Source organism: Neopelma chrysocephalum, unplaced genomic scaffold (genome assembly GCF_003984885.1).
Source record: "Neopelma chrysocephalum unplaced genomic scaffold, ASM398488v2 Primary Assembly neopelma1_180, whole genome shotgun sequence".
Lineage (NCBI taxonomy): Eukaryota > Metazoa > Chordata > Aves > Passeriformes > Pipridae > Neopelma > Neopelma chrysocephalum.
This window is the reverse complement of record NW_020897842.1, coordinates 410,430-436,493: the sequence shown is the minus strand read 5'-3', so window position 1 is coordinate 436,493 and position 26,064 is coordinate 410,430. Positions and strand designations below refer to the sequence as shown.

Genomic DNA, 26,064 nt, shown 5'->3' with positions numbered 1-26,064 from the left:
TGAAGAAGGGCTGTGTGATTTCCCCCAGGTTATGTGACATCACAGGATGCTGTCCCAGATTTTCACCTGCTTGTCTCCTGCTCACCGGGATCACAGGGAAGCTCCAAGGTCCAGAACTGATTTTAAAGGAAGATAAATATTTTACTGTTAAATTCTGGGTGCAAGTTACCTCCTGAGAGCAGCCTGGGCCTCCCGTGTTGCCTGCACAGGCAAGAAAGGCAGGAAAAGCACAGGCAACTCAGGGCTTTGGCACGGAGAAGGAAAAGTGGGAACATTTCCCATTCTAGCAGTACCAAAATCTGCCACCATGACCCAGCCCTTTACCATCCTTCAGTTTGCTCCTTGCTGGAACAGAACCACACCATCCTTCAGTCTGCTCCTTGCTGGAACAGAACCACACACACCAACAGAGCAGCTCTGACCCTGAGTGGGACCCCAGCCCTTCTGCACAAAGATTCTGCTGCACGAATTGTTCTCCAAGTCTGGGCACATCTCAGGCTCGGTGCAGACTCCACGTGAGGGCAGAGCAGTAAATAAAGCCCAACACCCAAGACAAGGGATTATAAAAGACTCTGAGTGTTTCTTTTTCATTCCAAACACAGACACAGGTTGGCAGAGAAAAGCTTCCCGAGGAGACTCCCACCTCCCCGAGTCCCACAGCGCGCGATGCTCGCACCCTTGTGCTTCTACTTTGCTCCCAGCGTATCATATCCAGAAGTAAATACTTCAATGGATGGCAACTGGGAGGAGACAGAGATGACCAGGCTGTAAATCTGCCTCCCAGCTGCAGTGCTGGAGCACAGGGAGCACGTTTGAGCTGGCACAGGCCAAGCTGGGGAGTGATGGATTGCCTGCTAATCCATCTGCTCTGAGATTTGCTCTCCAACACAAAATACCATTTTAATAAAGTGCTGTTGGCTCGTAACTCACTCAGTGTCACTAGAGGAGCTCACCTCAGTCTGGGGTTGCCATCCTGTCCCTGCAGGGAGTGTCACATAGCTGGGTGGCACCTCCACAGGGACAGCAGTCACCCTGGGGCTGGCTGGCCTGTGAGACTGCCAGAGGTGACAGGGCCCTGCCTTGAAATCTTGGATGAGGCAGGAGTTCCCTCTCCTGTCCCACCCCACAGGAGCAGCAGCAGCAGTGACAGCACCTGGCCCAGGTGTTCAGTGGGCAGCAGAGCTGGGCACACCAGTGACCTGCCTGGTTCTGCCCCCGGGCTCAGCAGCTCCTGCCAGGGTGAGTCCCTCAAAGCTCAGCCACAACCAGCAGTGAAGAGGCTGCTGTCAGTTCCTGTGTGAGGAGAACAGCTCAGCAAGGTACTCAAGGGCACAGATTTGGGTCATGTTTGCACCATGTAGTTACAGAAAGGGCCTCAGAGCAGAGCACAGGGTTCAAATCCAGTTCAAACTCTGAAAAAAAAAAATCGGGAGATTTTCTGACCTGTCTCTTACATGCACACAAGCAGAATGAATGTCAGCTCATCAACACAGGCTCATGTTCAGGACTTGACAATGGCACAGTTCTCAGCTGTTCCAGAAATGCAGCACAAGATTCCTGTTGCAAGAGTAGCTCGAGGGCAGCAGTGGGAGCAAACAAGTCCCTTTCATCTCTAGAACTGTGCTGGACACCTTCGTGCCAGAGAGACCCCCTGAGCCCTGCCTGCTCCCCTCCTGAAGAGAAAGGGGAGTCACCTGGGGGAAAAACACCCGGGGCTGCTCTCAGACTACCTGTGTTGACTCCAAGTTAACCAGGGGAGTCACAGCAAATCCACCTCTGTAACACAAACCCTGCTCTGAGTCTGTGAAGGACAACACGAGAGCGATGCCACGTGGGGATGTGAGCAAGGAGGTAGGTCATGGAGCTGGGAAAAAAGGTGAGAAATACTTCTGCTGGACATAAACCCTACAAATTAAATACAGGGGAGTAGCAGGCTTGGACAGGCCCTATGCTGTCACTGGGAGGATTTGGGGTTTGGGCCCCTCCAGCAGGAGAGGCCACACAGACCAACACAGTCAGTGGTGTTTCAGCAAGGGGGTCCTTTAATTCAGTTGCTTCTGCCTCGTTTAAACCATGTTGTTTTCTGGTGCCATTTCAAAGCACGAGATCCAAGGCAGGCTGAGGCAGCACCCCCTCCCTTGCACCAAAGGACACACTTCTCTCAACAGACGTTCCCACCAAACCACAAGACCCTCCCAGCTCTCTCCCGGGGCCTCGGCCCCACACACGCTGGTCTGAAGCCTGCAGGCTTCTCACACCGGGGTTCCTTTGGGGAAAGGCAGCAGGGGGTTCCTGCCAGTCCCTTTGCTTTCTTCAGCACCTTCTGTTTTCAGCCACTCCATCTTCTGCCTGTGCTGCTGCACGGCGTCGGCCACGCGGGCGTCGATCATGGCCTCGGTGAGAACGCCGTCCTCGGAGGCATAGGCTGCTGCCTGGGGAGGAAAAGGCAGGAGAGACAGGTCAGGGATGGCAATTCTCTCTTGTTCTCCATGCATGCTTTCCCCCACACCCCCCCAACACAACCCCCAGCCTGGTTCTCAGTCAGTGGTGGCACCCGGAGCAGTCACTGACATCCTTTGCCCTCCTGCCTCTGGATTTCCTGGGAGAGACAAGAGCTTTGCTTTCAGGAGAGACAAAGCCACAGGTTCCTAATGCTGAACTCGTGGTCAGGCTGCAGCCACACTTGGCCTCTTTAGATTTCCTCTCCTGCTTCAGAAGCCCTGCACGTGGGAAGCCAGTGAGGTAAAGAGCAACAGGGGCAGGATGGGGATTGAATGAGCCCACCCAAGGCAGCAGGAAATGTCTGAAACACCTGCACAGCAGAACTAACACCAGTGCTGGGGTGAACATGGGCAAGGTGGCACCTCTACAGTCATGTCTAACATGCACTGATCTTGCTTTCCTCATGTGTCAGCTCATCTGCCCAAAGCACCTTCCCTTTTGTCCCCCCTCCACTCATCCCACAGTCCCTGTCCCTCCAGTTCTGCTTGGTAAGCACTTGGTCCTGTAGCTGCTACAACAGGCAGCACAAATCTGATCACAGTTCCCCAGAGAAAGGGCTGTAAACTCCTGACATCTTTGCCAAACACCCCCCAGGGGAAGCAGGGCTGTGTGACTCCTCTCCAGCTGCAGCAAGAGGACTGTCCCCCTTGTCCACACACCCAGGGCAGCTGGAACTGCACCGATCCTCCTGCAGGTGACAACGTGCAGCGAGGAAGGGGAGGATGTTTATGCTGTTAACTGCACCCATCTCCAAGGAAACAGAGCAACTCCCAGGCTGCAGATTTCTAAATCTGGTTCCTCCCCCTGCAAGTGCTCCTGAGAGCGAATCCATGTCCTGTTCCCTGTGCAGCTCTGGAATGAGGGAGCTTGACATCACCCAGGGTGGGACCCCCTCCACACTGCCTGCCCCAAACAGCCCCAAACTTCTGTCCACATCTCCTTCCACAGAGCTGTCACATCCTGCACTGTCACATTCTCTCTGCAGGGTTTGCAACATCCCAGTCAGGAATATTAACTTGGGCTTTCACGACAGACTGAAGTGTGTTTCTGAGGTATTACACACAGGCTCCATCAATCATTAATGGTGCAAAACATCAGTTATACCAAGAAATGAAGTTTACTGCAAAAGCACCAGAGAAACAAACTCCAGTGAGACCATTTCCTGCACCCTCTGTCCATGTGATGATGATGAGGGAGAAGACAAACCCCAGGATAAGCTGTTGTACTGGTACCATCCCAATACTGTAGGTTATACCTGCCTATTAGATTGGTGTTACCTCGCTGCAGGAGGAATAATTATTTCAAGAAATGAGCAAAAGGTCACCCAAGTTGGTTCTCAGCCTCCTCTAACCTACTTTCCAGCCCTTTTTGGGGAACTGGTTAGCTCACAAAAGGTCTTGCTGCACAAACCACGGAGCTGGCAGGTGCTGGTTTTTCCTGCAAGAAGCATCAAATCATTTGCAAAGATCCTTCCCTGTGCAAAACCCTTGCAATCCTTCCTTCAGGCAGCAGTGAGAGGTTAGGCTAATGCTCCTGCTTGAGATTAGGAGTAAACAGTGGCCGCAGGGAAGGAGAAGGTCTGTAAACAGAGAATCCACTCTGCATTAAAAGCACTTGTCCTGCTCTCACTGGCAGAGCAGGAGGCATCCTCAGCACAGCCAGCCTGCCACTTCCACACCACCAGGAGGAAAGCACAGCTTCCACAACCTGCCAAATATTTACACAACACCCAGCACAGCCTGACCTGTCTTCACTCACCCCCCTTTCTATTTTTTTTTTTGGCAGGACCTGCCAAGGCAGCCCCTCCAGGCAGGAGGGCTGGGTGTTTGAAAAGGGACAAGGTGCTTTCCTGGGATGCACTGATGTGTCTCCACAGCACAGAGAGAAGATGTCTTTCTTCCCTCCCCTCCTCCCTGCCACTGCACAGCCCATCCAGCCCACTGTGGCACCTCCTGCAAAGCTGTGCAGTTCACGCTCTGTTGATTTTCTCAATGACTTTCTATTTTTAGAAAGCCTTAGGCCCTTGCTGTCAAGAAAGCAAATGGGAGAAGCAGCTGCCCCTTCTGGGAGTAGCTTGCACACACACAAAAATGGTACCAAGCCTCATTTATATTCATACCTCTGCCTCCTGCGTGGACACATTTTAACCCATTTTCTCCAGTGCAGCTATTCCTGGTTTACTGCTCAAATCCAATTCCGAAATAAGCTGAAAACAAAGTGTTTGGTGGGGAAGTAGAGGGAGGGACAGATGACAAGTCCAGCCCAGATGACCTAATGTTTCATTTCAGCCAAGACTCGTGGTTTATTTTAACCTGGCCAGACTACTCTGTATCCTTTGAATCACATTTATAATAAAAATAGCCTGACAAAAAAAACCCCAACAAACCACACAAGCACTATTTTTAAAATACAAACAAGGTTCAGGGAGCAAAAAGGCATTTATGTCAGTGCCATAAAAGGCAAGGAAATGACAGGAAGCTCACACTGGGACATAAAACTCCTGGGAATTCTCCTGAAGTGCTGCCAAAACAGTTTTCCAAGATTACAGCTTGGAATAGCAAAAGGTTGTTTTTTATTTATTTTTTTTGACATTTTATCTAAAGCAGATCAAGGGGTTTAAGTACAGTGTGCAGAACCATAAACAGATCTGAAGGGAATTTTTCAATGTATAAATGCATCCAGTCCATATTCTAGTCCTAAAGGGTTAGATCTGGGGGATGGAAAAGCACAAGGACAAAAGGGAATGCTCAGTCTCCTGCAGAAGAGATTAAAATGGATTTCTAGCACGCAGACTATTAGCTGTGCCAGACAGCAATATTTTTCCCAGTGCTAGAGGTTACACTCTCTGCCTTTCTGCATCTTATTTTTTTTTCTGTTGGTAAATTCAGGACAAATCGAGCCAGACTGAAACAAGAGTGAACTAGAACTTGGTGTAAATGACAGCCAATCCATCTCAAGCCCAGCTTATGGTGGAATTAAGCCCAGGAAAGCTGCAGCTATTGCTCAGTTTAACTGAGATGCTTTTGTTAAAGGGCAAAATTGGTAGAAGAATCCAAAAATATTTTCATGGGAACTGACTGCAAGGCCACAGGGCAGCAGAGTGGCACTGCTGCTGCCCAGGTGCCCCTGTAAGAGCCGACAGTTGGGATGGTTTCTCTTCCAGCTGCTTCAGAACTTCACCCTTCCCCAACCATCTCCAAGATTCAGTTCTGGCCAGGAGAGATGATCCCAGGGAAGCCAGGAAGAGCTGATGGCATCTCCAAACTCCAGCAGGTCCCTGAGTACATGATTAAAACTCAAGTGTGGATTCACAAAGGTGCTGCTCACATCAGGCACAGAGGGGGATTACTGACTTTATCCTGGGTCAGGAGTTGGGCTTTGAGGACCCTTGTGGGTCCCTCCCAGCTCAGGACATTCAATGATTCTGTGACCAGGTTATTCCCCACATCAGCCACCTCTGGCACACAGCATCTTGAATCCAAAATTCAGTTACACAGGGAGTTTAAAAGACCAACAGCTCAAGAGTTAACAGTGGATCTGTAGCACACAACCACCCTACAGCTGTTCCATCCAGCTGAAGGAAGCCTGATGAGCATTTTTTGAGTCAGTGATGCTGGTTCCTACAGCCCCTACCTCCCCTGACCCCCTCCCTGGGATGTGCCAGAGCACTGTAGCTATGCAGTTAACTTCCCTTGCCAGGCTATTTTTAACTCTGCTCAGCTCCCTGACCCAGTTCACAGCACAGCCATACACAGGGGTGCTCCAGCACCATGGGAAGGAGAGCAGGAAGGCAGGAATGTAAGGCAGGAATAGTACTGCCAGGAATGCTTGTCAAACCGCAGCCTTAATCCTGCCCTGAGAGCCCAGAGCACTGTACCAACTACAAACATCCCTGCAAGTTCTCTGTTAGTGCTAACCCAGGCCCCAAAACACCAGCACCACTCAGGAGATCAGCTGGGGTTTAGAGTATCTAAAATACCTGCTTAGAGAGGTTTTTAACCACACCTACTGAAGGGCCACACCTTGGTGCTTTACACAGGCAAAACCAAACTGCCACAGTCCAAGCTCAGTGGCCAGACCTAAACACAGCTTCTGTTAAGATTAAGCTCTGGTCACAGCTCCAAATTCCTTGACCCAGTGACTGAAAAAGCACTTCCAGAAGCACTGAGGATCAACAGCTCTGCCAGGGAGCTCCCAGGGCAGCACTCAAGACAAGTTTTATCCCATTCTGGATGCCCTCACAACTGCACCCACCAGCCATCTCCCAAGGAATCGTGTCCAGTCACCACCTGGGCTATTTTAGCACCCACCCATGGCACATCACACTTCCCTTCCTGCCCCTTGTTCCAGCACACCAGCAACTCTGATTTTGACACAGATGAAGCTTCTTGCAGCTTCTACATCAAACCAATTCATGTATTTTTGCCCACCCTCTCCTGCAGGGTTTTTTTTTTAAGCCCTTTGAGTGTTTTATGACGGCAGAGAGGAGAGAACTTCCTGCTGCAATTTGACACTGAACCTTGTTAATAGGCCTGGCACTATGAGGCACATTTTAAAAAGCTATCAGGGCAACACTAAGGAATTAGTCACTCCCACCTTCCCCTTCCTTCATGATCACTTAAAGGATAAATGATAAAAGCTGAGGTCATTCCTGGGGATTAATGACAAGCTTGCAGATAAGGAAGGGGTGATAAAAAGCAAAGGATCATTTATCACAACTTTTTATTACTGGAAATACCTGGCAGCAAAGCCTTTAGCACACATGGGGCAGGTGTCAGCACACAGTTTGAAATATGCTTCAGTAACACAAAATTCACATACTAAAATTAACCAGCTGTGTGCTACCAAAGAATAAAATAACAGCTCTCAAACGGCGGCTTTGGACCTCAGCTCATGACTACTGCAGTTTAAATTAATTTAGATTAGAAAGGATAAATATTTTCTGTACCTTTATATTTTCTGTACCTTTAAAGGTAGAAAAACGGTAGTGGGAGGAATGAAATGCACAAACTTTGTAAAATGTTTGTGAACTGCTAAACTAAATAAAAAATTTAAAAACTAAACAAAAAGCCGCTTTGTTTATTCAATCCCTGAAAGGAAGCTGACATGAGTAAGTTACATGACATACAATTTGGAGCATATTCCTTAAATTGATATTTCTAGGTTAGTTCATGAAAATGCACAATCCAGTGAGAAAATGGCAGCTGTGACAAAACCAGGTGAAAACCTGATTTAAAAAAAAAAAAGCACTTAAGCTTGTTAAGCACGTAAATAATTGTACTCGAAGTGACTGCATTTTTTATTTCTATACAGGGAGAAATAAATGGAAGAAATACCTTATTTTTTTCAGCTCCATTTCCAGTTAGTTTTGTTTCTTTAATTACTCCAGTTGCACTACAAATGTGTTTAGAACAAAGTAGGGAAGCAGGGTGGTTTAGAGCCCTAATGCTGTTGATACCTGAGGGCAACAACACGAGGCATCTCCTGAGCTGGACCACAAGTCATGGCCAGCATGATCTGCCCCAACCCATTCCAAACTCACCTGCTTTATTTAAATTCAGTAAAGGATTTTCTATCAGTGATGGACTTGATGACCTTGAAGGTGTTTTCCAACCTGAATGATCCTATGATCATCAGAACTGTTCCTGTTTATGAGATGAGGAACTGTGCTGATGCTCTGACGCCCACCCCAGAGCCAGACATGTTCTGGGACCACCCCGTGGACATAATGGAGCTTTCAAAGGGAGACAAGCTCCAAGACTCCAAAATCAAACCCTCAAACCTTCCAGAAAGGGAGAAGGAGTCCAGAGTGAAAGCCCCACTCACCTGCCATGCCACAGCCAGCTGTGAGATCTCTCTCCCAGACATGCCCTCGGTCAGCCTGGCGATCTCCGAGCACTTCTTCCCATAGTCAAACTGGGCCAACTTCAACCTCCTGGGAGACAGAGGGACCAGGGTTAGTTGACATTTAGCCACATGACAGGGGTTCCAATTGGTGTTCCTACTTGCATTATTGCCTCCAGTGCAGCAGCCTCCCAAATTTTAACGTCACAACAAACTGTGGCACAAAATCCTACGATGGCTTCTCATCCTGTGACAGGAAGGGGCATCTCTCCAAATCTTAACTTGGTTAAAGTGACAAAATACAAAATACACAGAAAAGGAGAAGAAGAAAAGCAATAGGAGAGAATTCCCCAGGGTGGGAGGTGTGCAGGGACACTCACTGTTTGCCCTCTGTGGCTGGTTTCAGGACATGCCGATCAAAATACATCCGGACGAGCCGCTCCCGTTCCTCCAGCTGGGGCAGATCAAAGTTCACCATCTCATCTATCCTATCGTTGATAGCCCAGTCAAATTGCTCAGGCTGGTTGCTTGCTAAAACAAGCATAAACCTGGAATGATGAAACAAGAGAGGGAAGACTCAAAACACCATAAAAACAAAAATCAATGAACTCGTCTGAACATCGGGAACTGCCACGGTCGGTACCAAAGACATTTCATCACCTGGGAAGATGAAGATGCCCTAGAAACAGCTTTGTGACAGCATCTCAAGCCCCATGCTAAAATGCAGTGCTGTTTGGGCTCTTTAGAACAGTCTTGTGTGCAGAAGGAGACATTCAGAATGAACATTATGAACCAAAGATGCTTTGTTTTACCAAGCTCTGCTCCACTGCACAGATGTGCTGCTTCCAGGTCCTGCTGTCTCCTGCTGCAATTTGAAGCTAGAAACCTCTTTTTTTTTTTTTTGCTTTGTAATGATGCTTCTTGCCTGTGCCAATACTTTAATGCTTTAATTGATGTTACCAGCTTAATAGTGCATAATAATTTGCCATGGGCTTTTAACCACAGCTATTGGAATATCGACGTTCCTCCTGTCTGTTTGAATCATGGTCTACAAGGGGCTGTGTTCCTTGCTGTCATTTCTGAGGATAACTTTGCCAACCCAAGAGCCACAGAGGCAGGAAACTGTGGCTTTTCTACCAACAATGACTTCCCCCAAGCTGCAGAAACACAGCCTGGGTAAAGGGCTGACATTCAACCTGATACTCAGGCATTGCTCATTTCTATCATGACAATGATCCAAATGAGCAAGAGATGTTGCCATATGCAGTCAGATACCCAGCAAGAAGATTTTGGGAGGTTTAAGCCAGCAATTCACATTGCTTAGTTATGCTGCTGACAATTCACTGCTCAAGTAACAGTTCTCCTCAGGGTCTCACCAAAGCTGCCACATTTACATGCCCCATTACACTTATTCAAGTGAACTCCCATTCATGGATCCAGGACTCCTCCTTGCCCAAAGCAGCAATAAGGCTGTTCAGAAGTAAAAAGCAGTGCATGAATCACAAAAGGGCATGTTCAGTGTCCTAGAATGGCTCATGGTTTAAATCAGGGCTGAATTCAACATCTGCCCAACTGCTCTGAGGGGAGGCAGAGCACCCACAGCACCCAAACAGACCCAGAGCTCTGCTAAAGCAATTTAACATCAGGGGAAAGAAAGAACCCTCCCCCTGCCAGTCACTGCCTTGCAGTGCAAAGATTTATTGTATTTATTTTTGCAAACAGCAAGTACAATATCATTTAATACCAATAATAATGAACTCAGCTTTATAGAGCAATTCTATGTATAATTTCAGAAGAGACTTGCTATCCTCCCAAAGGGAAAAAAAAAGTTCTTGCAGGCTCAACACCTTGCTTTCTAACAATTTATTCATTTTTTTGGAAAGGCACATCTTCCCAGTCACCTCCTTGAGACAGAGAAGCTACACACAAGCAATCACCAGTTAGAGCTGCATTGGTTCTAACAAGTTCAAGATACCCCAAGGACAGAAAATACCCTGCTTTTGTCCTTCCAGAATATTTATTTCAATGTCATGAGGTTACTACAACAGGCATTTCATTCCAACACTACTAAGGGAGCAATTCATCACAAAGAAACTCACTTTCCCACATACAGACAGAGACAACTTTTCTTGTTGGCTCAATTTCTTTGTACAAGTTTAACAACTAAGTAAAGTTCACACACACCAAAAAAAAATCAAATATTATTTGAGAAAGGTCGAGGAAAGGTCACCTCTCTATTATGATAGCCAGGAAAGGGGTTTTGTTAAACTAAGCAGTGCTGTGCAGGAAGGTCCCATCAATGTGACATGGTGAGCATGGATGGATGGACAGTGTCAGCCACACACACACAGACATCTGCCAGCTCAGCCCTGCAATCCCATGTTCAGCAAATCCAGGAAGGGAACAGCTCTGGGATCCCTAAATTCACGAGCAGTGCTGCTCACAGATGTTCTGAGCAGCTCAGGCGAAAGAAATGGAGTCAGATTTGAACTCATCTGCCCCAAAGCTCCTGCACACACATGCACAAGATGGAAAGAGGTCACCAAAGCGCTGGAGAGGAGCAGCAGCTCAAAGAAGCACCTGCTGAAGCATTTTTTTCAAGAGCTCCTGAAGCATCCAGCCAGGATCAACTCTGAGTTCTCTTTTGTGATATTGATTTTCACGGGCCCAATACTGTTCTTGTATAAACAGCAACTTATCAAAAATGAAAATATTAATCAAGGTGTCCAAACACCATCCCGGTTTCAGGAAACAATTTCTCCATAGTTCTGATTTCCGAGCTGCATTCAATACATAAACTGAAAAGGGGATATTCTCTGCAGATTTTTTTAAGCCCTCAGCAGCACATATCATTTCCAACTTTCATTTGTACACCACAGACCCTTTAAAGACTTTCCTCAATCCAGAGAAATACCAACTGCTCTCAGGGCTGGAACTGGATACTCACTTGTTGCTGTGCTGCCCTGTTCTGTGTAGGAATGCATTTAAAGTTGCTCTGAGATCTTCACTGATTTTCTCCTGCAAAGATGAAATCCAAAGGAAGATCAACTGCTGGGCTCTGCAGCCAGGTCACAGCTTTAAGCAGCATTATGGACAAAAGGGAGTTCTGTTATTGTCAAGCACTTGAATTACAGTAGAATCCAAAGCACTGTAATACCTTGGGGAAAAAGGATCAATTTATACACCCAGGAGAAATGTTAGGAACTAAAGCTTCCAGCAGAGAGATTACACATTTATCCACACTCATCCAGTGATTTTCTTGATTCCAAACCCAAGGCTCCAGCCATTGGCCCAGGTGGCTTTCCCTGCTGAACACCATTTTAGCTGGGAAGTCCAGTAAGATGCAGGACAATAAGCCAGAGCAAAGAATTCACTTATACACTCAAAGCAATTTTCTAGGGAGAGCTCTTTAAATAGACCACTGGGGTCCACATAGCAGGTCCAGACTGAATGTACAATGTGGTGACTGACTTTGAAAACACAGATTATTTGTACAGGGGAAGATGCTGGTGTAGCTTTGCTAATGATTAAAATGATTGCTAATGATAAAAAGCAGTTTTTGTCATGAAACCCCCCCTAAGATAAATATCTGCTGGGAGAAAACACACACCCTGCAGGGCACCAGCTCTGCAGTGTGAGCAACCTCCTCTTGTTTTCAAGATATGCCTCTTTCCTTCCTGCAAAGCCCCCCTGAAGACTGTGCCACCCATCCTTTGCAGGGAGGGATTCTCAGCCAGTCTGGAGATGCTCATTCCATTGAGCTGCGAGGTGCTGGTGTCTTGTCTCTGCATCAGTTAATTAGGTGAGCAGTGAGGCCCCTGCCAGCTCTCATCTTTTGCCAGTGGAAGGCAGTTAATGAGACTGAACAGGGCTGTTGGCTGGTGACAGACACACAGAGCACTCACCGTGGCCCTTTTCCGCAGGAACGCGTCCGCCTCATCCACGAACAGCAGGAGGCTGTGAGAGGGAAGCACAGGAACAGGACACAGGTAAGTGAGGCTCAGACAGCCCAAGGACCCTCCTGCCCCACTGCCAGGCACCCAGAGCTGTGCCCAGGTGAACACCCAAAGGATTGCACAAGCAAACTCATTTCTTCAGGCAACACTTCTCACTGAGCTGCAGCAATGTCTCCATTGCACCTGGCCCGGCCCAGCAGTTGAGAAAGGGATGGGATTGAGACACCTCAGGCCATAAATCTGACCCCAGGCCTCTGGAGCTGTTTTTCCTGCTGTTCAGAAGAAGACTGAAGCAATTCTAGGGCCCACGACCTTAAACTCCCCTGGATTTTTAAATATCTAGGAGTTTTCACAGGCATGGTTTGGCAGTGGGCTTGTATCTGACAGTGCTGGTGTGTTACTGCCAAGCTGTAGGAGACATCTGAAAGGCAGAGAGTGCTTATTTTAGCATTCCCTCCTATTTAGAGAAATGTGTGCAGGGGTACAAGACAGGCACACAAGCACAGAAGAACTCTTGGTGACAATGGCACCTTCCTGCCATTTTTCTTCCTTGTAACATTCTGAAAACCTCAACCCAGAGTCCTCTCCTCAACTTGCTTTCTTGTTTTGAGAGGTTTTTCTCTTCCAAACCACACTAGCACTAAGGGTTTTACTACCTGTGGAGCAGTGAATTAATAAAGTCCATGAATTATTCACAAAAATAAATTCACTTATAACCCAAGGGCAGTGCTCTTCCCAAGAGACTAAGCCTGTAAAGATGTTTATCAATAACAGAACCGAGTTGCTCATAAAGCTGTCACAGCTTGTATTACCTTCTTGCCAAGCTTCAAACCCAGCTTTCTTCCAGGGGATTTCAGGGCCTATTAACATCTTTTACTCAACCCCAGCTTCTCTGAAAATATTCTCAGCTACAAAGAAGTGTCTTTTATCACAACAGCTTTCAGTTAATAAAGGCAACACTACTCACAGCTAAATTTGGTGGAGATTCAGAGCAAAACCTGCTTAAATCCTTCCGTGTTACTGGAGGTGAAAATATTGATGTGGACACATGTAACCTTTGATCAGGACTCTCAGAAAATGGCTACCTGAGGTGTATGAAGTTCAAATGCACAGAAGTTTTTATCAGGGCAGAGAAATTCAGACCCAGGCAGTGCTGTGAAAGAATTCTTTACTGGGAGCATCCAGCAGTCTTCATCCAGCTGAGTATCCTCACATCTCTTCCAACTTCTGTTTCTAAGCTCCCTTAAATTCTTACACCTTCCCTTCTATTGCTCCTCAGGGTAGGAGAAGCTTAAAAAATTTAAATCCTTAGGACATTTCTCAGCTTTTTTTTTTTGGTTTAAGGGGAAATAGAAACATTTAGGTGATGAACACAGCAAGGATTAAAACAGACACTGCAAGATAATGTCCATCTAAAGCAATCAGAGAACACATAAATCACTGGTTGGCCACATTTACAGAAAACCTGAGATCAAGACAGCACAAAACCCAAACTGACACCCACTGAAAATTCTATATTGAATTTTAACATCCTGGCTGGACAAGCAACTTTTTAGCTACCTCTGCACTGCACAAATCCATTTGCATTAGGATGAGCAAATTAACTCCATGCTCTTACAAAATCAGGGAGTCAAGGTTTAGCCTCAACATGAATATGCTTATTTGCAGATAGAAGTTTGCTTTTAAAAGGCACAACAGCTTGTGACTTTTACACCTAATGCCAATGCCTTTAGCATCTGTCTCCTCCTTATCCTCATTTCTTTTAATTCACTGCTTCTGCTTGAGACTCAAAAGTAAACACTATCAGTGTTTATAATCTGAGCAGCAGAGGAGGGAAGATAATATTCAGAGAGTGTAAACAACTGGTTGCACCTCCATTTGTGCTAAATCTTCTTATTTCTGTCAGAACACTCATCACCCTGAAAGAAATGTGTCCCAGCTTTCAAGTGGGCAATATCTGCCCCCCCCTGCCTGGTGAGATCAGCAGACAATCCAGTTATGACTGATCTGGAAAACCTGAGGTAAACAAGGAGGGTTTGAGGGAACAGAAGAGCAAAAGCTTTCAGCCTTTTAATTATTACCAAGCAGCAAGAATTCTGCAAGAATTTTCCATTCCAGGAAAACTCCAGATGTCAGTTTGGTCAGTGTTACCTCCTCTGTGCACTAGCATTGTTCAGTAACAGCAACTAAATTGCTGTGGTGAGGTTTTTTGAGCAAGAACCTAATTCAGGACCCAGGGGAACATGTACTTACCCTCTCCTACTGGTGTTGGCCCAGTCAAAGAGTTTGTGCATGGCTGTGACCCCCTCCCGCCCCATGGGGGCCACGTCCCCTCCTGTCATGATGGCATAATCCATGCCTGAGTGCACAGCTAATTTCTGGAAGGAAACAAAACCAGAGAGTTCCTTTCACTGCAAGGCCACTGAACATGAGGGAGACAAAATTAGTTTACTCCTATCAGTGTGCTTATTAGCAGAGGGTAAGTATGCTTAGAGAAGGGAGTATTTTAGTCATTTAGTGGCAACTTTTACTTGTGTATTGTTTATTTCTTCCATTTCTGTCCATCTCTACTGCTTTCAACATCCAAACTAGGTGGCATGCTGTCAGAAAACTCTTGGGATAGGGGTTTAATGTACTGATAGAGGAAAAAAAAATCCAACTTGCATCAGCACATCAAATCTGCCACTGTTAAACAAGCTTGTGAAACCTCAGATCTTGTGGACAAGCACTGAAGAGCAAAGAAAAATGCAAATTCTGACTCAAATCCATGTAAAAAGCATCCTGGCAGTGCACATGCACAGTGAAGCCATGCCTGTCTCTGCTCTGGGATTGTAAGCAAAGAAAGACTCTCTTTAGACCAGTGCATAAAATCAAAGAGGTGCACATGAGGTGGCTGCTGTTGTGATTCCACGAGTCACAGCTGCCAAGTGCCTTTCCCAGATGGAAGGGCTCTCCTGCCTACGCTCAGCACTAGAACCCAAGTGACTGCAGTAATTCAGAGCTGGAGCAGCCTGGCTGCCCTTTCCTCCCTTCCCAACACAGGAACACAATGTTGAGCAATACTCCAGCAAGAGGTTTCAGCTCAGGGAGGGTGCTCAGCCCCTGAGGTTTTCTGAGAACCTTGCAACATGCAGGTTGGCATGACCTTGGCAGGGTTTTTACCTTGGCAAAGAGCGTCTTCCCAGTGCCAGGGGGACCGTACATGAGAATGTTCCTGTACAGGCTTTTGTTCTTTTTTGTGTTCCTGGTTGCTATGGCAATGTCTCTCACACGAGCTTCTAACTGGGGCTGCAAGAGAAGAGTTAAACTTAAGGAACAGAAAGGACCAAGAGACCTGCACCTACCAGGTTCCCAGATCAGTACCTGCAAGAAGGAGGCAGCATCCGACAGGCTCAAGCTTTTAAGTCTTAACTTCAGCTGCTCCTGACTCCAGACCAGGCTCATTTCCTGTCCTATGTCAGGATTTACTCCATTTTCTGTCCACTTGGCTACAATTCTTTTGTAAGAAAAAGCAGCAGTGCAGGAAGCAGTGCAGTAACTACTACAGATAACACCTAAATGTAATATAGTAACCACTACAGGTAACACCTAAATATTCACTTCCTATTGGATGCCCTGGGAGGGATAAGTCAGAACATAAGCAACTCTTTCCAGTGCTAACTCCTTCTTAAGTCATGTTTATATTTACTACTGCATTTGTGGATACTGGGAGAAAGTTATTCCTGCAGGAGCATTTTCTCTCAGCAGCTTCAAGGAGCTGTTAAATTTGCCTGATATATCCAGGAATCAAACTCAGAAGCAAATATACAGAAGCAGCTACAGAATTAGCAAGTTAAGAACCATTCAAAGATGGGCAAATGCACACAGTGCTTAAGACTTTTTGGCCTACAAGCAGATGAAGGTTCAGTAATCCTTAGAGATCAGATGGGACAAGTGGAATGTGAATCTTAACATGCTGACTACAGAGAGAAACTGAAGCAGAGCAAGGACTGGGCTACGATTTCCAACTGCTTTTCACAGAGGAAAAAAGGTTAACAGACTGCTTAATGCATGTCACACTGAACACAGGGGCTTATTTATGGTCTCAGTGCCCCAAGGGCGCTATGCCTCCAAAATTGCTGGAATTACAGCTTTTGAAGTGAGTTTAAGGAAACAGCCCTTCTTATTTAGATTCTAAAGCCATCCTTCACGGAGCAAGCCAGGGAAACAGAGTACTCACACTGAGAACAACTCCTTCAAGGGCATCCTGAGCCTTGCTGGTGAGACGTTTACCAACCTGGAGAGGACAAATTCAATTACTCACATAGAAAACAGCCACAGTTTTTTAACAGCTCGCCTGGACAAAAAGGTCATAAAAAACCAGCGAGCTCAGCCCACCTCTGCTCCCTCCAACACTGTATTTGAATTCAGAGACCCACTGACAGCTCCCAGCTGCAAAAGGAGTTTTGCATCCTGGTGGCTGAGGGTAACAGAGAAGCAAAGCTGAGCTTTACCTTGATAGGATGTTTCAAAGCCTCCAGCACAGTGATCCGAGAGGTTTCCCTCACCAGGGAAGGTTTGCCCAAACGGGCCTCAATGTATCTCCCTGCTACTGCTGTGGCATTTTTGGCAGTGTAAACACCCACTGCCAGCAGGGTCAGACCTGCCACCTGCAAAGAAAAGGGGGAAGGATTAGGAAAAAAATCACTTGGCAAGGCAATGTTGTTGCGTGGAGCAGGCCCTGTGGTGGGGAATTAAGATTCAAGGACGAATGCTGAGCAAGAGGGGTTTATTTTTGGTAAGGTGTTTTATCCCAGTGCAGACAGTCACAGTCTCACACTCCCTGCTCACAGGGCATTCACTGCTCCTGCACAGAGAAAGGCAGAGGAGGCACAAGGACAGGATATAGTCCTGTATGCAGAGGTATGTACACCCTGCTCAAAATGTGTGGGGCTTTTCAGACTTAATTAACTTGAGTAATGAAGACAAATAGCCATATCAACCAGGTGCTGTCTGCCAGACCACCCCTCACCATGCAAGACAATGAATGCTGAATTAAAGATGCCAGGATGAACATCTGAATTGGGGCTGCCACCAAGGCAGTGCACAGGAGGGAACAGAAAGGACTACCCAGGGAAGGTCTGCTAAAGGTGACAGTCCCAACACAACAGGGAAATAGGTGCTCCAGAGGAACAAAGCCAAAACCACATGGGAATTACCATCCCTGCATTAGACTGTTCTGTCAGAAACCCCAGAAGATGAGACTTTCTCATCGATTTGCCAGTGAAGCAGAAACACTCCAGGCTCAGGAGTCAGCTTAAAGCTGATGCCAATAATTTATATCAGGGAAAGGCCAAACAGATAAAAGAGCAAACTGCAGCAATTGCTTTTAAAGTAAGCAGACTTCTCCTGCAAGGTCAAAAGCCCCAAGGACAACAAGGATGGCACTGCTCAACAAACCATGAGACACCATCTGTTCGCTTTCTCTCTGCTTTTAAATGGGTGACATCACTTTTGCTCTGGGTGGAAACGTGGAGGGTTCAGAACTGGGAGCTCTGGGATGTAAAGAATAAGAGAACCTCCACACCTGACTCAGCTCAGAACACAGAAGAGGCTTAAGAGGCTTCACCTTTTTAGCAGCCTCCCTTCTTAAAACAAGATACCATTGATCTCACGCACTCTTACACCAGTCCTGAGCAAAGTTACAGCTCACACCTCTCCCTGGATGGATCTGAAATAAGTATTTCAGACTTTTGGACTTCCCTGACATTCATCTTGCAAGATACAGAGAAAGAGAGCTGTAAGACTGACAGCTCTGTATCAAAACAAGAACCCAACTACCACGCCAACTCTAAAAATCAGCCTGATTACAGTGCCTACCTGGTTATCGTGCAAAGGACTGGATCTCTGATGAAGGAACAAAGTGAATTCCACTAAAAAACGAAACAAGCCCCAAAAAACTTGGAGCAGAACATCTGGGGTACTGCTTGGATGGGAAGAGGCAGGAAAAGAGCAATACAATAAGCAGGAAGAGATGAAAATTCCTGCCTCATTCATAGGAACCCTAAAATAACTGTCTAATTCTTACCTTATAGACATTTTTCAAAGCAACAGAAAATATGAGTTCCAGCTGTGTTATCCCCTTTCCAAAAATATACTCACCTTTTTTTTTTTTCTTAACCTAAATGTCCCAAATTCACAAGACAAGAGCATGTCAGAAGCAAAAAATGACCATAATGCAGGAAATCAGTATCTGGGTCAAGTGAATACACAGCTAAAAGCACCAAGCACTGATCTGCCCAAGGCTCTGAATACAGAGGCACCCCAGGTACAGATGACAAAAGGATCCATTTAAAAGCATGTCTTGTTCTCCTCAGTGCTCTCAAGCAAAGTGTCTTTTGTACCAGCCTGTGTGTATAAAATCAGAGGGTGGAGCAGATGGTGGTGCCTGACTTAAAGCAGAATGTCCATTTTAACCAGCCACGCTACCAAAAATATATTTTCACTGGAGTTTTGTGGTGAGAAGTACACTGAGAAACAACTTTTGTCCCTAAGAAGCTCTTTTGTCCTGTGAAAAGATGTTGGTCTGGCTTTTGATGGATTTATTTAAGACACAACAGTACTCTAAGTGCTCTTTCAGCTACATCAAAATTAGATATAAAGCTGTAATAGAAGCAGCAAAGCAAGTTTTAGATCATCATGGTTTCCAGTTTATAAACACATCAAAGAAAGGAGTTGATTTAACACACATTTACAGACAGATTTTTCTGGAAGTTACTGGCAGATATCACAATCTTACCGTGGCTGTGACTTTATCCCAGTCTGTTACAAAAGCACGGAATCCTTCCCCAAAGAGCATCCCAGCTGTCCTGTGGTGAGCAAACAGCAGAGCAAGAAGGAGAAAAGGGGATTTCAAAGACTGAATTGAAACAATTTACAAGACAACTTCATAATGATCTTCTTCAGAACCAGTCAAAAGCTAAGTGAGGGCTCACCATGGAACTGAAACATGAACAAACACAGCAAATACATTTATAATCATCTGATGTCTACACCTGATCTGGGATTAAGTCCAGAAAAGCATTTGGCCACAAGATGGTAGGTATTTATTTCTTTAATACATTATTGGTGCTGAACTGCAATAAAAGGTATTTAATTCTAAAGTTCTTTTGTTATTCAAAATCTCAAAGGACCTAAAATTAGCAAATTCCAAATCTCAATACCCACCCCTTTGGAGACAGAGTGCTTTCTACCTTTATGGCATATGTTCAGAAAGTGAAAGTACTGAGGGGTTTCAGAGTAACTGAGTCTCAATATTAGAGGATGGGGCTTGAAATAATATGATAGAAAAATTGTAGAGAACTCACAAGTCTACAAATAGCTTCTCTGGTTCACATTCAGGTGACAATGTAGTGAGACAAGTAAAAGAGAGGGTTCTTGTTAATATAATTCCTGCTGTTCAGAATCACTGAATATGCTGAGTCGGAAGGGACCCACAAGGATCATCAAGTCCAGCTTCTGGCCCTGCACAGGCCCATCCCCAACACTCCCACCATGTGCCTGAGAGGATCATCCAAATGCTCCTGGAGCTCTGGCAGCCTTGGGGCCGTGCCCACCACCCTGGGGAACCTGTTCAGTGCCCAACCACCCTCTGGGGGAAGAACCTTTCCCTGAGATCCACCCCGAGCGCAAGGGGTACGACGCTGACATTCCTCAGAGCTCTGAGGAATAAAGGAGTTTTCCTAGTGATGGGAGAACTCTGCTAAAGGAACAAGGCAGGCTGTGCCCTCCTGCTGCTCATCCCTGCACGTACTTGAGGGACTCCAGCACGGTCTGGCGGTGCTCAGCGGCTTTGAGGCGGATCTGCTCCCGGATGATGTCCGCGTTCTCCCGCTCCGCCTTGGCGCGGGCTCTGGCCTCTGCCTCCACACGCAGCATCTCGTTCTTGTGCCTCAGCTCCATCTCTCTCTCCACAGTAGCTTGAAAAAAAAACAAACCAACACCATGAGAACAGCTCAATCTTTTGGGCTGGCTTAATCCCAGGGAGCAGAACCCTTGTAAGGAAGAGAAGCAAAACGGAGCTGCCGGTCCCAAACGGGATTTTGGAAGCTTTGTTACTTGGGACACCCGGAATTGTGACAGACACATTAAATCTCCTTTCACATCAATGAGAAACCTAGAACAGCCGAGGAGATGGGATGAGGATTTCATAGCCAGCATCCTCTGCCTTCAGGGTCACAAGGAATCCTGAAGGGTTGCCCAGGCTACTCTGACATTTGTATTTGGTGCCTGTGAGTAGGGGGATACTACAGGAGTAAAATAACCCACTACAGGAGTAAAACAACACACTCCTACAGGGTTTGACCACTGAGTTTTGTTACATGGATGTTACAGCCCTTCCCTCAGATGCTGGGAGCACACTAGCTGGCAGCCAGCAGAGGGAAAGCACAGCTGTCCACATCTGTGCTCGGAGCAAACCGGCCTTTTGTTCCCACAGAGTCACACACAAATTGCCTTAACAATTGTAAGGCTTGTACCCCAGTGGAATCCCACTGGAGCTCTGCAAACCCGGTAATTCTGCCAATTGCACAACAACCAAAAGAAATAAAGCAAGTTGCAGACTAAAACTTCATTATTTGGCTTTTATTTTGTACAGGAAACAGCGAATGGAGATGATGTGACACAGATTCAACCACTCCACCCAGGAGCTGTTTTGTTTCTCTTCCCTCCTCAAAATTGGTTCTATTTCAGATTGTCCCGGTGCAAAAATCACAATTTCAGTTGCTATACCAAAAAATGCCAATGGTTCATTGGGAAATCCAAGCACCACAGGGCAAATGTTCAGGACTGCAGCCACTAAAACTAATCTTGGAAGCAACTGGTAGTTCTGGAACTACTGGGATTTGCCTGTTATTTGCCAATGTGACATTAATGGAGCATCAACCAATATGGACAAAGAGTCAAAGATCAGTACAAGGAATTCATATGCCCACACACTCTTACAAGCCACAGAAAAAGGACTTACCACGCCTCATGGCCTCCTGCTTCTGCACAGATTCTTCCTGCTTCCTCAGATTCTCCTCATTAGCAAGTTGCTACAGGCAGAGATGACAGCAGAAGATGTGTTAAAGTTGTAAGAACTCCATCAAGTAGGTATTTGTGTAAGTTCAAGCACTACAAATGTTTTCAAGAAGCTAGTGCTCAGGTGGAAGTGCATTCTTCCTCCCCTCATCTCCCAGATTTATTCTCCTAATCCCATGCTCCTGGCTGCTCTGCCCTAATTCCCAACCTTTGATTTGCCTGGCCAGCACTGCAGATGCCAAGCAAGCAGTACAGATGAAAGCAACTGTGCCCAGCACCAGCCACTTGGCCAGGGCACAGCTCCACATCATCTCTTGGGTTTAAGAGAGCTCCTACCCAATTCCCAGCTGGATCAGAGGAGGAATCCACCCTACCTGCTGTCTCATCTGCTCGTCGTAGCGCTGCCGTGCCAGCTTGTCCTGGTACTGGGCTCTCTTCAAAAAAGAAAACAGGACTCAGAACACAGAGATTTGGCAGTGAAGAAAAAACATGGTCCTGAGGGAAATGAGGTTTGGAATGTGCAAAAGCAAAATAAAGTGAGGAACCCCCTCAAAAAAAAACAATCCTGGGTTTGAATATGAACAGGGCAAAATTTGGGGCACCAGCATCAAAATCTCCTCTATGCTGAAAAATCGACATAGTCTGACTTTGTTTTAAGGTGTTACAGAAATAAAAACACAGAACAAGTGTTTCTTGGCCCAGAAATTACTTACTTCACTGGGAAAACCACAGAGTTCGTGTTCTAAAACACATTATTTGGACTGTTGACTGCAAGCAACAGAACAGTCAAGATATGCTGCCTGTCACATGGGCTCTGGTTTGAATAATTTACTTGTTCCTCATTAATTTCTCTATCAATTTTCCACTGGCAAATAAACCCAAGCCATCTACACTCAACTAGAAGTGGTCTGAGGGTCCATATCCATCAGCAAGGAGAACTGTGTACAAGGGATGGAATCATTCCCTATTCCAAAAGGATGGCAGAACAGCCTGGAATTTATCTCCTCAGCCACTGTAAAACATGGCACTTCAGGGGTAAATCAGGACTGGGTTTGCTCTGACTTCAAATGATGCCTTGTGAGCTGCAGGGGGTGAAGAGCCAACCCCTGGAGGGAGCAGCTGCTTCCTGAGCCAGCCCCGTTCAAAGTCCAAACCCTGACAGGATAAAAGCAACATGTGCCAAATAAGCAGTTTTAGCTCATTTCCCAAGCTAGGTGACCCATTAGAATTAATCAATTCCCTCATCTCCTGTGCTCTCAAATTAAAAAGTCACCATATATGAGCTATCAGCACAAAGGCCAGGTTTAATTTTCCCTGTTTCAGTATTATTGCCACTACAGTAACTCATGCTAAAAGAAACCAGGAAGCACCAACACTTCCACAACAGACCCTCTGGTAACTCTCAGATTTGCATCCCTTCTCCTCTTAAGATATTTTTTTCCTGTCAAACAGATCAAACTTGGAAGAAATAGGGTAACAAGCTACTTAAGAACTGAAATCCAAATAACTTCAGAGCCATTTCACTGTCCAGACTAACAAATACACTTGATAAGCCTCCAACACTTCCCTGAAAGGTCCTTTAGGAAAATGATAAAGAGCACACAATGAGAGAAAGTGCTGCTGCCAGTTCCTTTGGATGTTCAACAGCTTGGCAACAAAAGTTCAAGAGGACAGAGCTGCCTGGAACTACAAATCAAGCTCAACATTACAAAGCCAGGACAGAAGATGGGCTCAGCCTGTGAACATCCTCACACCTCTGGCTGCCCGTGAGCCCCTTTCCCCCAACCCCAAAAGGGGTAATTAAAGCACTGGTGCCTTTTCCATGAAGGAAGACACAAACAGGGTCTCCCATCACTTGGCTTCCCTCTCATTCCCTTACTGCTTGATGCTGTTTTGTTTCTTCACTGAGTGTTTTCCTTCTCTCTTCTGCTTGTACCCGGATCTGCTCGTTCTTCAGTTGCTCTATGGCAGCTTCATACTCCTGTTAAAACGGATAATTATCACAAATGAACTCAACAGAGAAATGCTACTGACAGTTACATTCCAAGAAATCCACCTGTAATCAGAGTGGTGCCCTTAAAAGATGACCAGTGCCAGCAGAAAGCTAAAATATGATCATAAAATATGACTGTAAGAAATCTCATAATTAACCATTTCAGGATTAAACACATTTAAAAAAAAAAATCAAGCCAACCAACACTCAAATAATCCTTAAATCCCTTTAGAAAATAAATATAAGTCTGTACTCACTCAACTGCTTTACAGTTTCCTACAGAAAACCCCTTGTCATTCCCTCAAAACTGTGGTGACCTTCTAAACCACTCTGAAAGTTAAAAAAACTTAGAAGTGACTTAGAAGTTACAAAACCACACAGGAAATGCAAGTTTTAAACAAAGTATGTCCCAGAATAGGCCAAATCAGCTTGTACTTCACCTTCCAGAATTACTTTTTTTTTAAAAAAAGGCAAATAACTTCAGCAAATAATGCTGAAGCTGAACAGCAACAGGAAAATCTCACCATCCTCTGCAGGGCAGAGATTTCAACTCCTGCCCCTCCAAACCTGGCAGCTGCATCAGGTGGGCCGGGTGTACAACACAGGAGGAGTTCCAAAGCTCCAACATACCTTGAGCTTGGTTTGCTGTTCCAGCTGCAAGGTCTGCTCCTGCATCTGGGCAAGGCTGAGGGCATCTTTTGCATGGCCTGCAACGGGCAGCAGGGAGAGATTATGGGCAGTGAAAGGTCTTTTCTCAAGAAAGGTGATGCTCAGACTATTCAATCCACTCGGGCTCCCTGGAGCACAGCTCTGCAGCTGCACATTCAGTCCTCCCTGGCAAAAATGGTCAGGAGTCTTCTCAGCACACCCAGGACCTGAAGCCAACAGGTTTAACCAGCCAAGGCCAGGTTGGATGGGGCTTGGAGGTCTAGTGGAGGGTGTCCCTGCCCATGGCAGGGGGTGGGGACTGGATGAGCTTTAAGGTCCCTTCCAACCCAAACCAGTCTGGGATTCTCTGATTCTATTCCAGCACCCCTGGGTGAGCAGGGCAGGAGCCTGAGGCTGCCCCAGGCCAAGCAGGACCCGACAGGACACGAGTTATCACAGAATTCCAGAATAGTTCAGGCTGGAAGGGACCACAGTGATCCCAGCTAGTCCCACCTCCGTGCTCCAGAAGGGTCATCCCAGAGCATTGCATCAGATGGCTCTGGGATATCCCCAGTGAGGGAGACTGCACACCCTTCTCTGGGCAACTATTCCCACACAGCAAAGTTCTTCCACATATTCAGGGGGAACTTCCCAGGCATGAGTTCCTGCCTGTTCCTCTTGTCCCACTTCTGGGCACACCCTGACGTCGGGGTTTGGAGATGTAAGTGGAATGTACCCTAAAAACTACATCTGGATGAGCCAAGTGATTTAAAGGGACTAACCAAGCAAAGCAAAGAGATAAGGAGGAGGGGAACTGAAGCAGCCACCAAAGCAATACCCAGCTGCTGCATAACCAAGTGAATTGCCTTGAACAAGGTCATAAGGCAGAACTATAGGGTGTTCAGGCAGAAGAGCACCAAAGACCCCTGAAGAACCTCCTTATAAGGTCTCTGAGGGGATATATACATATGTTAACGGGATTTGCATATATGCTAATAGGTGTTGGGAAATGCCATGAATATGTAACAGGAATGCGGGGAGCTCAAAGTCAACCATGTGATGCTGACCTATCAGCTGCAGTGGAGACACCTCGTGATGCTCTCTGGCCAAATGATGACCGAGTAAAGAACGCCGAGACTTCTAAAACTCACAAACGGGTCTCGGAGGTTTCTGCCAAGCAACACCCCGAGCAGAGCCCGGTGCATCGCCGACCCCTCCCTTTGGGCATTCACACACACCGCTAAAGGTACCGCCGCCCGCCAGCCCCACACCCCGCGCCCTCCCCGCCCGTCCCCTCACGCACGGGACGCGTCCAGCTCCCGCGCCGCCTTGGCCGCCCGCTCCAGGCCCGTGGGGTCGAAGTTGCTCCATTTGTCCTTGGGCGTCTGGCGGTCCCCGGCGCCTCCAGCAGCGGCACCGCCGGGGGCCGGGGGCAGGGAGAGGCCGGTCCCCGCCCCGGGGACCCCGCCGGCCCCTCCGGCCGCGCCGTCGCCGCCGCCCGGGGCGGCCCCGCGGTTCAGCCCGAACAGCCACGACATGAGGGCGGGCGGCTGCACGCGGCGCGCCGCGCGCCTGCGCCGCGGGGCGGACCGCCCGCCCATTGGCCCGCTCCGCGGGGCGGACCGCCCTGTGATTGGAGGGGACGGCGCCGCGTGCGGGGCTTGATTGGTTGCGCGATGGGAAGAGGCGGGACCACGAGGGAAAGGCAAAGGGCGCTTCCGCGTAGCAACGGGAGTTTGACGCGTTGCTAAGGGCGGGGCGGGAAACGGCGCGCTGGGGTTATCGGGGACAGAGGGATGGATTTCCTCTGGAAATCGGCTCCTGGTCCAACTGGTTGGAACAGGAGAGACAATACAAAAGCCTTTAGAAAAGGGGAATGGAAGAAAACCCATCTGTGTGCTGCTCTGGGATTTCCCTGAAAATCAGCTCCTAATTCAACTACGTGGAATGGGAAAGATGATAGGAAAGTGTAAAAGAAAAGGAGTGGAGGGAAACCCATCTCTGTGGTTATCCAGGATAAACAGCAGGATTTCCCTCGGAAATTGGCTCCCACTCCAACTG

General features: G+C 47.0%; 1 protein-coding gene across 1 annotated transcript; it reads right to left on the bottom strand.

The window, feature by feature from the left end:
• Positions 1–2,024: 2,024 nt before the first annotated feature.
• ATAD3A (ATPase family, AAA domain containing 3A) lies at positions 2,025–25,557 on the bottom strand. The gene is made up of 16 exons (XM_027702199.1): positions 25,307–25,557; positions 23,986–24,062; positions 23,242–23,343; positions 21,737–21,796; positions 21,307–21,376; positions 20,095–20,260; positions 19,081–19,150; positions 16,796–16,951; positions 16,522–16,578; positions 15,465–15,590; positions 14,556–14,680; positions 12,252–12,303; positions 11,294–11,364; positions 8,727–8,894; positions 8,329–8,437; positions 2,025–2,432 (listed from the first exon to the last, which is right to left on the bottom strand). The coding sequence occupies exons 1-16, from the start codon at positions 25,539–25,541 to the stop codon at positions 2,253–2,255; spliced, it is 1,824 nt and encodes a 607-aa protein (XP_027558000.1). The 5' UTR covers positions 25,542–25,557; the 3' UTR covers positions 2,025–2,252.
• Between the last annotated feature and the right edge of the window lie 507 nt (positions 25,558–26,064).